This window comes from Tiliqua scincoides, chromosome 1, assembly GCF_035046505.1.
Source record: "Tiliqua scincoides isolate rTilSci1 chromosome 1, rTilSci1.hap2, whole genome shotgun sequence".
Classification (NCBI taxonomy): Eukaryota; Metazoa; Chordata; class Lepidosauria; order Squamata; family Scincidae; genus Tiliqua; species Tiliqua scincoides.
Window position 1 is genome coordinate 48,002,599 of NC_089821.1, and position 15,728 is coordinate 48,018,326.

At 40.7% G+C, this 15,728-nt stretch overlaps 1 protein-coding gene across 5 annotated transcripts in view; it reads left to right on the plus strand.

Moving 5' to 3' along the window:
• SBF2 (SET binding factor 2) overlaps positions 1 to 1,937 on the plus strand; it is a 344,987-nt gene extending 343,050 nt beyond the window's left edge. For 4 of the 5 annotated variants that reach the window (XM_066639834.1, XM_066639835.1, XM_066639837.1 and 1 more), the window contains one exon: positions 293 to 1,937. In XM_066639834.1, the coding sequence (XP_066495931.1) occupies positions 293 to 391 (99 nt within the window). In that variant the 3' untranslated portion in view covers positions 392 to 1,937. The remainder of the gene's footprint in view (positions 1 to 292) is intronic. The other variant, XR_010794990.1, reaches the window with a different exon arrangement.
• Positions 1,938 to 15,728: the final 13,791 nt, after the last annotated feature.

Below are 15,728 nucleotides of genomic sequence, written 5' to 3' on the forward strand. Positions count from 1 at the left end.
TTTTTTGCTACAGATGAGATTCTGCTGCAGGTCTAGTAAATCCTGTACTGGGTGAAGGGAGGAAAGACATGCATTTGTAATCCTGTTAGGGCATGCAGTGGATAAATTCTGGGAAGCTGTGATTTCCCAACTCATTTGACAGTCACGCATCTTCTTTATCACTGGAAGATTAAGTAGGCAAGTGGCATAAAGGGCAAGTTGGCCACAACACACTCTAAAATAATGCTTAAAATGCTTCTGGAAACTAAGTGAATGTTCAATATATAACTTTACCTCTCTTTCATTTCTGTAGCTGAAGACAAGTAAACGTGTGTATAACTTCTGTGCCCAAGATGCACAGAGTGCCCAGCAATGGATAGACAGGATACAGAGTTGCATTTCAGATGCCTAATAAGAACTCTCATGCCACTGCCAACAGCAGAAAGTCTTTCAGTATGCGAGAAAACCTAACTGTGGATTGTGAGAACAGATGCTAATACAGATCAAGCAGCCTTATGTTTTACAGCCATAAATGCTCAGAGCATCATCTTTCCTTAAATACATAACTTGTTTAATGACTGACTCTTCTTCCATATGGGGAACACTCAACATAACCTCTATGTCTGGAAAACTTTTCTCTTCAATATAATTCCAATCTAGGTGAGCCAGCAACACTGCATTGGGATATTTCAGAACAGTTCTTTTTCCATCTAAATCTGAACACTTTTCCCAAACAATTCCATAATCTTCTATCTCCATTAAATTTTCCTGTTTCAGAAAAATTATTCTATTTTTTTAAGAAAAGAGCTATTCCTTAGAAAGCATTATTTCCAAATAGTGCTTCAAAACATCAATAATTCTTGTTACAGAGAGTTTTAAGGCAGTTAAATTTTAAACACCAAAAGGAATGTAAGAAACTTTTTTCTGCTCTTCTCTGCTAATTGCTCCCTTTTTGTCTGCAGAGGTATCTTGCCATTTTTCTACTATATTGAAGAATACATCCGTTTTGCTTGGTATTCTCTTTGCTTGTTTCAGAACAATGGGGAAAAATGAAACTGACAGATAAAAGAAGCAACTTGTTTCAAATTCAAACTTAGGTAGGACAAAAGCCTCAGAAATATAAAAGTTGTATATTATCTTATGTGCTGTTCTGCTCACTGTAAAATGAAATAACACGATAAATGCACTAAACAAACACTTGCACTGAAATCCTTGAAAACAGACATTTTGAAGGACAGGAGTAAATTATTTATAGCAAAAAGCTAGAGAACAGCAATGCGAGCTGATGAATATGTACATAATTGGGCTCAATTTGATACTTTAAAAACATTTTTGCACATGAATTGGAAGAATGTTTTTAGATTTTTTACATTTGCTAACATTGTGTGTGTTCATCTTTGAGAAATGTTGTTTTTTTACAGTCCAAAATTAATACAATCTGACTTGCTGCCACCTGTGATGACTTTGAGTGTGGAGTCTAGATAGCTAAAATGTTGTGTTTTTGTTCAAATTACTTATATGATAAATATAAAACTAATGTCAGAATTTGTATATATTAATCAGTATTTTCTAGTGTTTAGTAATATTGCTTGTAACTTAATATCAGACTAACCAAACTGACTTCATTTGTAGGATTTCAGTTACTGAAATTGTTTACCCTTTGAAAAACCACTATTTTTCTTTTTTGACTAAATAGTGAAAACAAACTTAATATTGTACACAGAATAGGAAATGTATCTTTTTTTTTAATACATTTGGAATTCCAAAACAACAACCAAATGAAGGATTTTTCTAGCATTTTCAGCTGATAAGACCACCACTTGTGAAAAATGATGTTTTGCACATTCATGTACTTTCTTTGTATATGAAGTACTTTTCTATGTACTTTGTAAAATATTGATCCTCTTTGTTTTAAAGTTGTTTGAAAATGTACACTATATTACTTATATGGTTGTAACTAGGCAATTTTTAATTATTTTATGTATGTTAAATGATTTGTGTATGCTAATCAACTTGTAATAAAGATACTTCTTAAGAAAACATCCTCCTTTGCAATATATATATAAACTAATTGTGCAATTAAAATGATCCCCCAAGCTGTTCTGTGATAACATTCATATTTTAAAGACACATGCCAGCTTGCATGTGAGAATTATTCTTAAGCCCATTCACTAGAGTTGGTGTCACCCACTGCAGTTATTCATGGATTTTCAGCCATTGTGTCACATCACACTGGTGTGCTGTGAACAGTCTGCAGGTGTCATGTGGGAGACTGGAGGAGGGCCATTGGGAGATGTGAGCGCCTGGCCAGCAGCGCAGTGTGCCTTGTTAATTGTCAAAAAAACTGATAGTGTGCCTTGACAATTTTAGTGCCATAAATGTTGAAAGTCGCTGCTGTAAACACTGGAACTATCATAGGAAGGTTTCAATATACCTGGCCGTATTTCTATGAACAGAAATGGTTGGTAGAGAAATCTTTTCTCCTGGGGTGTGCCTAGAACATAAGAGCCCCGCTGGACCAGGCCAAAAGACTCTAGTCCACCTTCCTGTATCTCAGAGTGGCCTACCAGATGATTCAGGGAGCACGCAAGAGAACAAGAGGCCTGTAGCCTGGTGCCCTCCCTTGCATTTGGCACTCAGAGGTAGCCTACTTCTAAAACCAGGAGGTTGCACATACGCCTCATGGCTTGCAATCTGTGATGGACTTTTCTTCCAGAAATCTATTCAATCCCCAGAAATCGATTCAATCATCTGTGTACAGCAATCCAAATAATAAAAGATACTGAAGTACTTTCACCTTGTGTCAGGGTGACCACATGTCAAAATCACAAAAGAGGACTACGTACCCCAAAATAGACATCCAAGAAAAATGTAAGGCATTACAAAATAAAAGCTAAGAACACTTGTATATGGATTTCATGTTGTTAATTTAAACACATTACTTTATTATTACATTTAAAACTATTTTACATATAATTTATTAATTACAAAAAAGCTATGTGCTGCCTTTAGGGACCCACTCACAGGAGAAAGGAAGACATTCAAGTTCTTTTCTAGGACAAGAGGCTAAAAAGGAGGACATGTCCTGGAAAAAGGACATCTGGTCACCCTGCCTTGCATCATTTCAATTTTTGCTTTATATATTAATTTGCAAGTCAAGTCCCAGTACTCAAATGCATGTGCCCATCTTAATTCCTTTACTGCAGGCCCAGCTCCCAATTTAAGCATGCTGCTACAACACCTTCAGTAGCGATGGAGCACTCAGGTTATTTCACTACTTCATTTTGCATTTGAGATAGAATCATTACTGTGCATCATCATATTATCAGTCTTCCTATCTCAGTATACAGGTGGAGCTTGTTTATCCACAGATTTTATATCTGAGAATCTGGCTCCACCTGAACCCTCCAAAGGCCTCTGGAGAGCTTTCTGAAGCCTGCAGAGCCCCACGTGTCCACCTGTGGCTGCTGCAGGCTTCAGAACGACCTTGACAGCCCCCCAAAAAGCAACTTCTGGAGTGAAACTGCAAGTGACATTTTTAATGCCTTATAAGGCATTAGGAGGCCCAGGGAAGTCTCCCCTTCTGCAGGTTTAGGGGGCCAAAAATCATGAATTTGCTTATCCACAGGGTGGTCCAAGAACAGATCTCTCACAGATACGGAGGCCCCACCTGTAGTTTTGTCTACAATTAAACAGAAGTATAAGAATAAGCAGGCCTGTTCTGGGTGGAGGGGGTCAATATTACACATTTCAACACCCCAACTTGTGACTCAAAACTACTATAAATCAGTTTAGAAAGTTAACAGATGCAGCAAATGGGGTAGGTTTAAATTGAGCAACACAGATTATGTACTTATCCCTTTCACATGCTACATCAATACACAGTGTTTGTGATTAGATGCGCATGTACACACATCATTTACAAGCAAAGTTATCTTCATTTGCTCTTCCAGCACCCTTGTACTTGTGGACAAGTGACTGCACCAGCAGTTCTTGTTTCTCAGATCTGTCATCATGTAAGTATTTGGCAGTCTGATAATTAAACAGACAATTTGAGTCTGTTTCAACAGAGCTGAAACACTGAGCTGGAGTTTTAGAAATTCCTGTTCATGCAGGTGTAACTATTGCACCTTCTACATGGCTTGCTGCCTACATGATGGTCATAAGAACATAAGAACAGTCCCACTGGATCAGGCCATAGGCCCATCTAGTCCAGCTTCCTGTATCTCACAGCAGTTGGTACCAGGGAACAGATTATTTACCAACATAATGCTTTGCAAATAATAGTCCCTGCTCTCACTTGCTGAACTTCATCCATCTTTACCTTTGCCCTAGTTGAATCATCCTTCCATGCTTTGCATTCTTTTCCCTACTTTAAATGATATTATAGCATATATTAGAACCACATTTACATGGCTTGCAAGCCGGGCTGCCAAAGAGTTTTGGCTCAGTGGTGTTTACAAAGTGTTATACTTTGACACTCACATAGCAGTTGGTGGCTGCAAACTAAACCAAGAGAGAATTACTTTAATTGATATTTTAAAATTTTGTGTGTGTGTGTGTTATATAAAACAACCTGTTTTGAATGAGCCTTTGGAACATTAAAATAGTAAGCACATTTTTAATTAGAAGATTTTTCTAGAAAGAGCTGACTCCTACATATGAGGGCAACTACTTATATTTCTGGTTCCACATTGCATTGCTTCAAAATGCTTCCCATCTCAATATTTCCTGTAAAGTATACTTCTCCTTAAAAGAGAAACCTTTTAGCCTTCAAAGCAGGAAGCCCCTTCCACAGCAATCTGAATTTGAAGTATTGGGGCCCAGGATAGCATTCATCTGACTGAAATTGCAGAAGAGGTGGCCTGCAAGGTTTAGAAGTACTGACAAAATGGTAGAATTGCCAGAATTTAGATACTCAAGACCACCAATGGTATACCTCCAAGTAGTATAACAACACTTCACTAATACAGCACTTTTCAATTATATTCATCTTTATTATTTTGGCACCTGCCTTGCTCTTAAGGGGATATTCAGTGGAGACACAAATATTCTGAGCTGAATCAAATGAGTCATTTGGCACCATGTTGCTACCCGAGCTCATGTATTGCATATACTGTAGCATTTTAAAATTTTTACTTTTGCATCTTTTTTAGGTCTTGCACTATTGCACACTTCATAAATGATAGTGTAAATATTTGTTTAGGCTTTTATATGTGCTAGCAAGTGAAAAAAGGCTGTTATTTGCTTTAAGGCAATATTTGCTTTATGGCAGTGCTCTGAAACCTAACTCTCCATATTAGCAAGGTATGCCTGTAGTTAGAGTGAAACTACATATTACAAGAAACACATGATAGTACTTCTGTGCTCTTCTTTTTTAAAAATGTAACTTAAAGAGCAGTTGCGGGTGGCCCAATGTCAGCAAGTAAGCTTGTAAGGGAGGAGGTAAAAATCTCCCTGGCTTTGTAGGGCCTTAGCTGTATTTTATGGCAGGTGTACAGTATGGGTAGCAACCTTGCCCCACTATGGCCTGGAAGATCTTGGTCCCAATTGTGAACGTGCCTTGGTCCACTTTGAAGGGCAGGCTGAGGGAAATGCATTCCCACCAGCCTGGTTCCAATCCTGTGTACATGGAGCTTACAGAATGCACCAGAAGGCATCCCGCCCCAATAGTAAAACAGAGCTTGAGCATCTGATAAATTTAAACTTTTTTTAGTCTCATAAAGCTAGGTGGGTCCCAACAGGGTGTAATATTAAAAAGTGGGTCCTGGTGCTAAAAAGTTTGGAAACCACATCTAGATGATGTAACAGAATGGGTTCCATGAGCATTGCTGTCAGTTCTACTTTTCCAAACCTGGAGGAGTATTCTCATGTGCATGTTTACTGTTGTTAGTATTGTGTGATTTGCAAGAGTGAAAGAGCTCTCACAGGTGAAGCACCTCACAGTGTTCTCATATCTGATGATACCTATAAAACACACACTGTTTGCATATTCAGCCAAGTATCAGTAAGTCATACAATACTACAAAATGTTACAGGGTAATGTTAAATGCATGTATGGATTATCACCAAGTGGTTGCCAAACAAGCTTGAGAATTTTACACACATTTTAGTGATGACATGGCAACAAACATGGATTAAGTTTAATATTTCAGAATGGTTTCAATTGTGGACCAGAGAGTCTTTGCTTTAGTATATGATTCCGTCTGTGTAATTTATCACAGTGCTTTTCAAACTGTGGGTCAGGACCCACAAGCTGGGTCACCAACCAATTTTAGGTGGGTCCCCATTCATTTCAATATTTTATTTTAATATAATAGACTTGATGCTTAGGATGTGTCTGCATTTGGGGAAATGTTACAGATCTGTACTTTTAACAAGTTACTATTATGTATATTCTTTCAACAATGGTAGTAAGTGGGACTTACTCCCGAGTACAGACTTTCTCCCTGCCACTATCAAGGTTATGTTTTCAGCAAGAGGAAACTGGGGAAGCATTTCTGCTTTGCTCCTCTATAATGGATGATTGTCAACCTACCACATCCTGTCGTTACAATCTTTCCATTTTTATTTTACCCGTATTGTGCTCTATTGCAAAGACTGCCTGGCTCCATCCTAAGGTATGACTGGTTCAGTTATACTGCTGCCTTTGTCTTTTTTGTTAATTCCAGAAAACAATGTATTTGCTTTCTGGTTTGGGTGTTTTGTTTTTCTCATAAACACGTCCAGAAGGGAAGTTGCTCAAGGCTTGGAAATATGCACGCCTGAATAAGTGGCTGCCTCCAAAATTCATCAACTATCTGTCTGTTGCGGTCAGACAGAAGGTGGGCAGCAGATGGTCTTATGAAAGGGTGACCAAGTCTCAAATGCCTCCTGTCTGCTATACACTACTTGGCAGAAGCAAAGATACAGGAAATCTTAGAGGGTGAGGAATCTGCCATCTCACCCAGTAGCTCCTTTGATGTATATGTATGTGTATATGCATGCACACAGACACACAACAGTGACAGAAATCTGAACAGTATCAATTCCTGTGTGACTATCTTAACTCATTTTAAATTACACTGGAAAGCTGAGAAATTTTTTCAGCCTTTCTAAAATCTTTTCCCACAGAAGCAGTCAATCCCACTCTCCATTATGCTTTGCCCAAACTAAGGACAAAGTGACAATGAAGTATGTGGAAGGCTCTACTTGTGACACATGACAAAAGTATTGGGCTTCTCGCCTTTTGTAGCAGGGATATAGAGCAAGGCCTGACAACTTGCCATTGCAGGAAGATGAACTGAAGCCAGGAACAAATTGAAGCTTGTGAAGCTACAGTCTGTGAAAGGCATGTCCTTGACCACTGCATGAGGCATATTAACAAAGTCAACATGACCGAAGGTCGGGAACCATCTCCAAAGGCAACATGAATTGACTGCAGCAGCAGCCCCTTGCTCAAACATTTGTGTTAACCCTCAGTTGGCCTGCCCTGCAGTTCCTGGGCATTCATCTGAAAAAAATATGTTCATGCACCTGATGTTGTTGGTGTCTTGGGAATATTTCACTTTGAATAGCTCATATTAATAGTCCTTCCAGTTGTTAAGTACAGCTAAGAATATACCAGCACTTTGAACAAGTTGGTGGAACAAGAAAGCATGGACCTATTTTCTGTAGCCACAACCCACTGCATGGTTAAAGAGCACTCAAGTCACTTTAAAATCAATAGAGTTTAAAATGTACCCAGCTCTCTGCTGGATTACGGACAATGACTTCCAACAGCAGTTAAATCTACAGAACAGAAGAGCTCACACAGGCAATGATTTTAAGCCTTGTAGACAAGCAACTTTCACAACTGGTCATCAAGGGTCCAATTTCCTCATGTGGTGACAGGCCTCTTATGAAGTACTGCATATTTCATATTTCACTTGCAGGTTTGGCACTACCACCATTAGGGAATGAAACACTTACTAGACGCTGTTCCAGAACCACCTTTCAGAGTGCGATACCATAGTCTTCCGAGACTGAAGGATGCCAACTGTAACTGGTTGCTTTTATCATGTATCTGTTGAATGAGCTGCATGACCAGTCTGTATACATTCTATTAAGAAGTGAACAGCATAAGTGGACTGAAACATAGAAAAATGACAACTCCCTAGTCTCTGGGGGAAAGGGAAACGTTAGGCTTTACACTCTGTAATAATAGTCGCTTGAGAACTCAGCTACACACCCTCTTGCCAGGTTCAGTATAGGACCAGAAGAGGTAGAGGACCTCTTATGGATTCTGCTGTTCTGTAGCTGCAGAGGTAAAAATTTGGCTTGAGGTTGTCAGAATTATGTCATGCTCCTGGACAAAGCAGCCACCAACTGGATTATGACACAACCAGTGCCGGTGCCAGGTTGCTGGGATCAAAGCCCTGCTGACTCTCCCACCTACCTCCAATGGCACACTGAAGGCTGCCACTAGACCTGGCTGACCATTGTTGCCACCCATTCATTCTCAACATTTCTATTTCTTGCCAAAATATCACACTTCTAATGTTTTTCCTATATTCCCAAACACTATTTCAACCCTGCTAAGAAACAGAACGGCAAAGAAATGTTACCTTTATAGTTAGATACATATTCATATAATTACTCAAATTTGCTTTTATGTTCTATCACACCATTTGGATATCTTTGTTATGTCATTTAAAGTTCTGGGGAGGGTAACCCAACAATTCCAGTCTGTTTTCCAGACTAGTTTAGGATCAGTTGAGAGTAGATTGAAAAAGATCTGGTAGATACAGTATAATGAAGGCACTGAGTGAATATACTAAAAATAGTTCATAAACCACAAAAATACATACATAAAAGGCTATCAGTGAGTGTCAAAAACTAGACTATAAATGTCTGCAATGCAAACATCAAGAGATGCAATCCAGAACCTCAAGAACTACACCCACCCACCATGTCCATCTGAGACAAAGCACGAGGAAGGGGTAGGTTTTCTTAACACTCTTCCTTCCTCTTCCTGCAAGATAATACCATCTTGCAGAACTTCATTACAAGATTAAGGCATACTATAGACAGAAAAAGAACCCCAAAGCCCCTGCAGCTGTTGTTTACCACTTTGTTGCACATTCTGGTCTTCTACATTCGTCTCTGTGGACACAAAATTCTTCACAACAAGCAAAGAACATAAACCGTTATGTAACTGGTGAGAGGCGGTAGTGGAGAGCAAAAAGGAAGTACAATTAAGTAACTTAATTCATGAAATTCCTGCATGACAATAGCGCTTTTTTCTCCCAAACACTCCAGGCTCCCCAAAAGATTTAAAATATGACCAAATACATTCAGCTTTTATTGGAAGAATGGAAGTTCACACAGACCTGCCCAGAAGCACTTGCCAAAGAGGACAAAACAAGCAGAACAAGAAGCCATGCTGTACAGAGGAAAGGGAAACCTGATTGCAAATAAGTCCCAGTACCCCTGCCACACTTACCCAGTGTTCTATTTTTTAAAAATAAAAGGATAAAGCCCTGAGCGAAATGACATGTTCTTTTTAACATGTCATTTAGCTGTGAATGCACATCTGTTTGCATCCTACATGGGTCAAAAAAGACATCACAATAGAAGGTGACACCATGGAAAGTGTACAGAATTTGTAGTACACTAACCACTGGCATTGCTAAAAAGTTACTGGTGATTTTTACTAGAGGCAGTCGCATTGTAAGAAAGCAGCTAAATAACTGCAGAATGATGGTCAGAGTTCTCAATTAGATCTTTCCACTATAAACTAGGATATATTGCCACCTTTTTAACATTATCTCAGAATGATTACACTTATAACATTGCAAAAAACTATTTTTATGTATGCTTACAACAACCAGGATAGATTCGCAAGACAATACTTGGAAGAACATGGAAACGGATTAAAAAGATCTAGGAAATGATTGACTTTGGTTAGGTAGCTGTGGCCTAGAATAGGGGTGTCCAAACTTTCTGGCAGGAGGGCCACATCATCTCTCTGACACTGTTGGGGGCTGGGGAAAAAAGAATTTACATTTCAAATTTGAATAAATGTACATAAATGAATATATTAAAGATGGAACTTATATGAATGAATGAAGGTCTTGCTATAGCTCAAGGCCTATAAAAGTCCTTGCACAAAGTAAAGCTGGCCTTTCCTTCGCTGCCGCTGCTGCATCACAAATGTGAAACAGCAAGCAGTGGAGGCAGCCCTCATCCCACAGCTCACGTGAGAGGTCGAACAGTCACTCTCACGCCGAGAGCACTTGCGTTGAGCAAGTGTGGGCTCCAGCAAGTCTCTGGAGGGCCAGAGTCTCACTGGAGACTGGGGGCTCCCTACAGGCCAGATTGGGAGTCCCCAAGGGCTGCAAGTGGCCCATGGGCAGCAGTTTGGGCACCCCGGCCGAGACGATCAACCCAGACATTTTAGGTTAACAAATTGTCTCTCTATTTCTAGCTTCTATGATGATCACCTGAATTTATTGAAAATAATGCTCCCGCTTTAATCTTAGTTCTTACTTCTGCTGTTATTCTGTATGGTTTGTGATATTTGTATATTACTGAATTTTGCCATTTGCAGAAATCAGAAATCTAAAGCATAGCTGCAGAAACCCCAATCTATGTCACATCAGCAGGTGTAAAGCAACACTGAAGTGTTAACAGCAGATGTCACTATAATCTCTACTGTATAATCACATGTTGGCTTTCTGGAGGCCTGTATGGTATGAGAAAAGCAGAGAGATCAGGTTTTCTCTACAGTACGTCAGTCTGAATGAATGACCAGGATTGGCCTTAGGGTATATTGCCTGGCTACTACCTTCAATCAATGCCAGAAACATTCATCATTCCATGGAATGCCTGGGTAGTCTCATATAAGTTTTCTTATTACAGAAATTGTGCTTCATTAATGTATTGGTCAGAAAGAGTAATTCATTAATGTAATTGGTCATCTGCAAGAGGGATCTGAAGGCCTTAGGAGTGGACCTCAACGAGTGGGAAACCCTGGCCTCTGAGCGGCCTGCTTGGAGGCAGGCTGTGCAGCATGGCCTTTCCCAGTTTGAAGAGACATTTGGCCAACAGTCTGAGGCTAAGAGGCAAAGAAGGAAGGCCCATAGCCAGGGAGACACACCAGGGACAGACTGCACTTGCTCCTGGTGTGGAAGGGATTGTCACTCCCGGATTGGCCTTTTCAGCCACACTAGACGCTGTGCCATAACCACCTTTCAGAGCGCGATACCATAGTCTTTCGAGACTGAAGGTTGCTAACATGATGGTCAGAAAATGTTTTGCTAAAGATGTCAAAATCAAAAATTGCTTTAAAAGAGAGGTTGTGTTTTCTGTGACTATTCGCTTTTGCTATCTCTGAGCTCTCTCTGTGATCCAGGCCCAACGATCACTTTGAGCTCCTATTGCTATGTGAAGTGGAACACTGCAGACAGACACACAGGTTATTCCCCCCCCCAAGCAGTAAAAACACACAGGTTGCATAGAGCACTCAGCTATGTTCCATGGGATTAAGGGTATGACTACATCAGTTAAATTTTCCATGATCTGTCACTGAGAAGGAGGAGGATCTAATATACGGGTCCAGCCAATTTATGCATGGATTTTTTATAAACGGATTTGACTCAACACGAATGGCCCCTGCAAATGAGAAGGAATATGCTGATCTCTGGAGAAGGGGAAAAATGCATCCCTTTAAAATCAGTTTAAAAAACTGAACAGTCCTTTAACAATAGCCTCCTTAATGAGAGAGATAGAGAGGGCAGCTGGCTGACAACCCATCAGTCCTTCTCTCTCCAGCGGACCCCTCCCTTCCCCCTGAGCAGGTGAAAGAAAGGTGATCACATTGAATTGGTGAAGGGAGGGGCTGAGTGAAGCGCCTTTGTAAGCACTTGCAGGAGGACTGATTGATGGATTGTCTTCTTAAGGACTCTTATCTTACATCACAAAGGTCAGCAAGGCTGTTTTTAAATCACCAGAGCAAAGAAACTTTGTTTTTTAAATGAATTTGCTATGTGCGTTTTTTTGCCATCCACATGAGTGCTTGGAAGGAAACCCACATGAATAATGAGGCTCAACCTGTAGTCCACATCTCATCCTGCAATCTGCCAATGGCTGTTCCTAATCACTGCTCCACTTCCAGTTTGTTTTTCAAATGTGCAGTAATTATCTCATTGAAAAGTACAAACCATCCCATAATTATTTGACTAATAGTTTCATGATGCTTCTCTTACAGCTTTTCAACTAAAATCAATTAATTAGGTTATGCAAGTTTTTCTGTTTCATCTCACTTTGTTCTACCTGTCTGAGTTTGTGGTTAGGATTGTTTAAGTTGCAGAGTTCCAGCTACATAAAGCTTTTTCCTCAAGCACTCCCCTCCCTGTCTGCATGACACATAGAATACTATGGATGGAACAGGGGGGTGTGCTCCTGAAGGCAATTCCTCAAATGTCACTTTTTTATTAGACCTGATCAGAGAAACTGTGCTTGGGGGGGCGGGGTGTGTGTGTGTGTGTGTGTGTGATTGGAATGGCTTCCATGCTTGTAAACAGTATGTAGAGTACATGCTTGCAGGCAGAAGGTCCCCAGGTTCAGGTCCTGCATCTCCAGATGAAAGGATTAGGGTCAACAGGTAAGAGCCTCTTAATTCCTGGTCAGAGTAAACAGGGCTGAGCTGCACCAGGATGGACTAATGTTTCAACTCCAGTAAAAGGCAGCTTCATAAATATACGTGCAACATACAAAAGATGGAGAGCCAAACAGTGAGAGATAAGCCAGAGGTGAACAGGGCAACCAACACTGTGCAGACACATCCTTAAAACTAGGGGCTATTAACATATCTGCTTTCATACTGTGATTAGCCTGGTTTGTATAGTGTGGAAATAAAGTTGCAAATTACGACCAATGCGACTTGGAAATGTATCTAATTTTTGGTTTGTTCTTTTGGGTTCCCTGCAGTTCTTCTACATCAATTTCCTGTAACAGCTTTTCTGTCAGGTTTTTTTACCCTGTTTATATTGGTTAGTCTTACATAGTCACCAAAGCCAGTGTCTGTCCCCATAGCTACATCAGCAACGTCAAGCCAGGAGGATGAGACACCACAAAAATGCTCTCCTCTCCGTGGCTTCAGCAGTGATTTTCAGCAAGGGTGGTGGGTGGATTCATAGCTCTCATCATTTGTGCACTGAAAACAACTTTTTCTTGCAGAGTTTCATTCTATTTATTAAGGCTCTAAATCAGTGGTTCCCAACCTTTAGGAGCCTGCAGACCACTGAGGCAAAAACTGGAATCAAAACATGCACACTTCCCACCCCCTGTGCATAAAAAATAAAATAAAATTTATAATAATTAAAGAAGATTTATTAGAGATTTACTAGATTTATTATTTACAGAGATTTAGTTGCTGGCTCCAGCTGTGGGCGGTCCATTTTCTGCCCTGTCTAGTGGTCCATGGGGAAGCCTCTCCCAAACAAGCACTCCCCCATGAACTACCAGAGAGGGCGAACAACACACCACCCAGAACCACAGCTAACACTTTAGCCCTCTCTGATGTTCCATAGGGGAGCACTCACTTTGTGAGACATTGGAAGTGATAAAAGGCAATTTTTCCTCCCGAGACGTCGCAGACCACCCCTCAGGGTCTCACGGAGCACAGGTTGGGAGCCAGTGCTCTAAATTTATGAAAACATAACTTCCAGCAGACTTGAGGTATGCCTAACTAATAAGAGCTCACTAAAGGAGCTCTTTATTGCAGAACACTAAATATTTTCTGCCATAAACAAGCAGTGACTAGATGGGAAGTTTGGAAATAATGCACAGTTTGCATGGAAAGCAAATTTGCCATTTAAACTTTAGCCTTCACATTTATAGAATACAGCAATACCCTGCACTTTCATCTGGTGAGGGACCAGAGTATGAATGAAAGTCAAAAAATGGATGAATGTCAAAGCCTTTTTTAGTTTTCAAATTTATTTTGACCTGTGAAGAACGTAAATAACTAATAACTAATGAATAATAACTATATCATTAGCATCCTTCAGTGTCGGAAGACGATGGTATCGCGCTCTGAAAAGTGGTTCTGGAACAGTGTCTAGTGTGGCTGAAAAGGCCAATTCGGGAGTGACAATCCCTTCCACACGAGGAGCAAATGTAGTCTGTCCCTGGTGTGTCTCCCTGGCTACGGCCCTTCCTTCTTTGCCTCAGTCTGTTGGCCAAGTGTCTCTTCAAACTAGGAGAGGCCATGCTGCACAGTCTGCCTCCAAGCGGGCTGCTCAGAGGCCAGGGTTTCCCACCTGTTGAGGTCCATTCCTAAGGCCTTCAGATCCCTCTTGCAGATATCCTTGTATCGCAGCTGTGGTCTACCTGTAGGATGCTTTCCCTGCACAAGTTCTCCATAGAGGAGATCCTTTGGGATCCGGCCATCGCCTATTCTCATGACATGACCAAGCCAACACAGGCATTTCTGTTTCAGCAGTGCATACATGCTAGGGATTCCATAAGAACAGCCCCACTGGATCAGGCCATAGGCCCATCTAGTCCAGCTTCCTGTATCTCATAGCAGCCCATAAGATGCCCCAGGGAGCACAAAAGATAACAAGAGTCCTGCATTCTGGTGCCCTCCCTTGCATTGGCATTCTGACATAGCCCATTTCTAAAATCAGGAGGTTGCACATACACATCATGGCTTGTAACCTGTAAAGGATTTTTCCTCCAAAAACTTGTCCAATCCCCTTTTAAAGGCGTCCAGGCCAGGCGCCATCACCACATCCTGTGGCAAGGAGTTCCACAGACCAACCACACGCTGAGTAAAGAAATATTTTCTTTTGTCTGTTCTAACTCTCCCAATACTCAGTTTTAGCGGATGGTGGCAGCTGCACCGTCGGCAAGGAGGAAGTCACGCAGACATTTCAGCTGGACTTTGGACTAAGGCATGAAAATGTGTGCAAAACTTGAACAGAAATAAACAGAACATTGACAAATATCATGGAAGGTTGGGTGAAATGGATGAAAGAGGAAAGTACGTGGATTGAATTTGAAATGAGTTTATAATTGAAATGTGATACAATTGAGCAAAGCTATGAAAGTCAAGTGGATGAAAGTCAGGGTATGCCTGCACCATAACTTTGTGGGATTACCTTTGAACATATACTGGAGGTGTGACTAGAAGGTGCAGCCAATCAAGGTTCTGTCCATCATGTTGTCCTTCCTATTTACATGTCTCCACAAGTTGCAAAAAGCAAGTCACTTGCGTTTGGAAACGATGGTGCATAAACTGCAAAAATGCTTTGGTGTCATTGAAAATCTGGAAGCTCTTAGATGCAGCATCACAACATCAGTGCTGGGAAACAGACTGCTAAGGTGCTTTCAGGTGTCCCAGATATTTTGCAGCAAGGTCCTTCATACATTCCAGTGGTCTCTTCCATGAAGCCCATAAGGCTGCTCAGCAGTTACTTTCATTGTGCTGCTACCTGAATACACACATGCCTGCAGTTCAACACCCATTACAGTTTCATGCTAAAGGACACATACTCACAAGATTGCCAAATCTGACACAATATAAAAGCTGGATCCACAGTATTCCCTACTTCCCCTTAATATATGTTCCAGAAGAATAATTAAAATAATAAGAATTAAAATATATTAAACGGGCTCACACTGAGGCAATTGGCCCATCTAATTGGCCCGTCTTGTATCTTCTGAAAGAGAGTGAATCAAGGATCTTTGATCTGTGATTGAGACACATGAGAGGAGAAGAT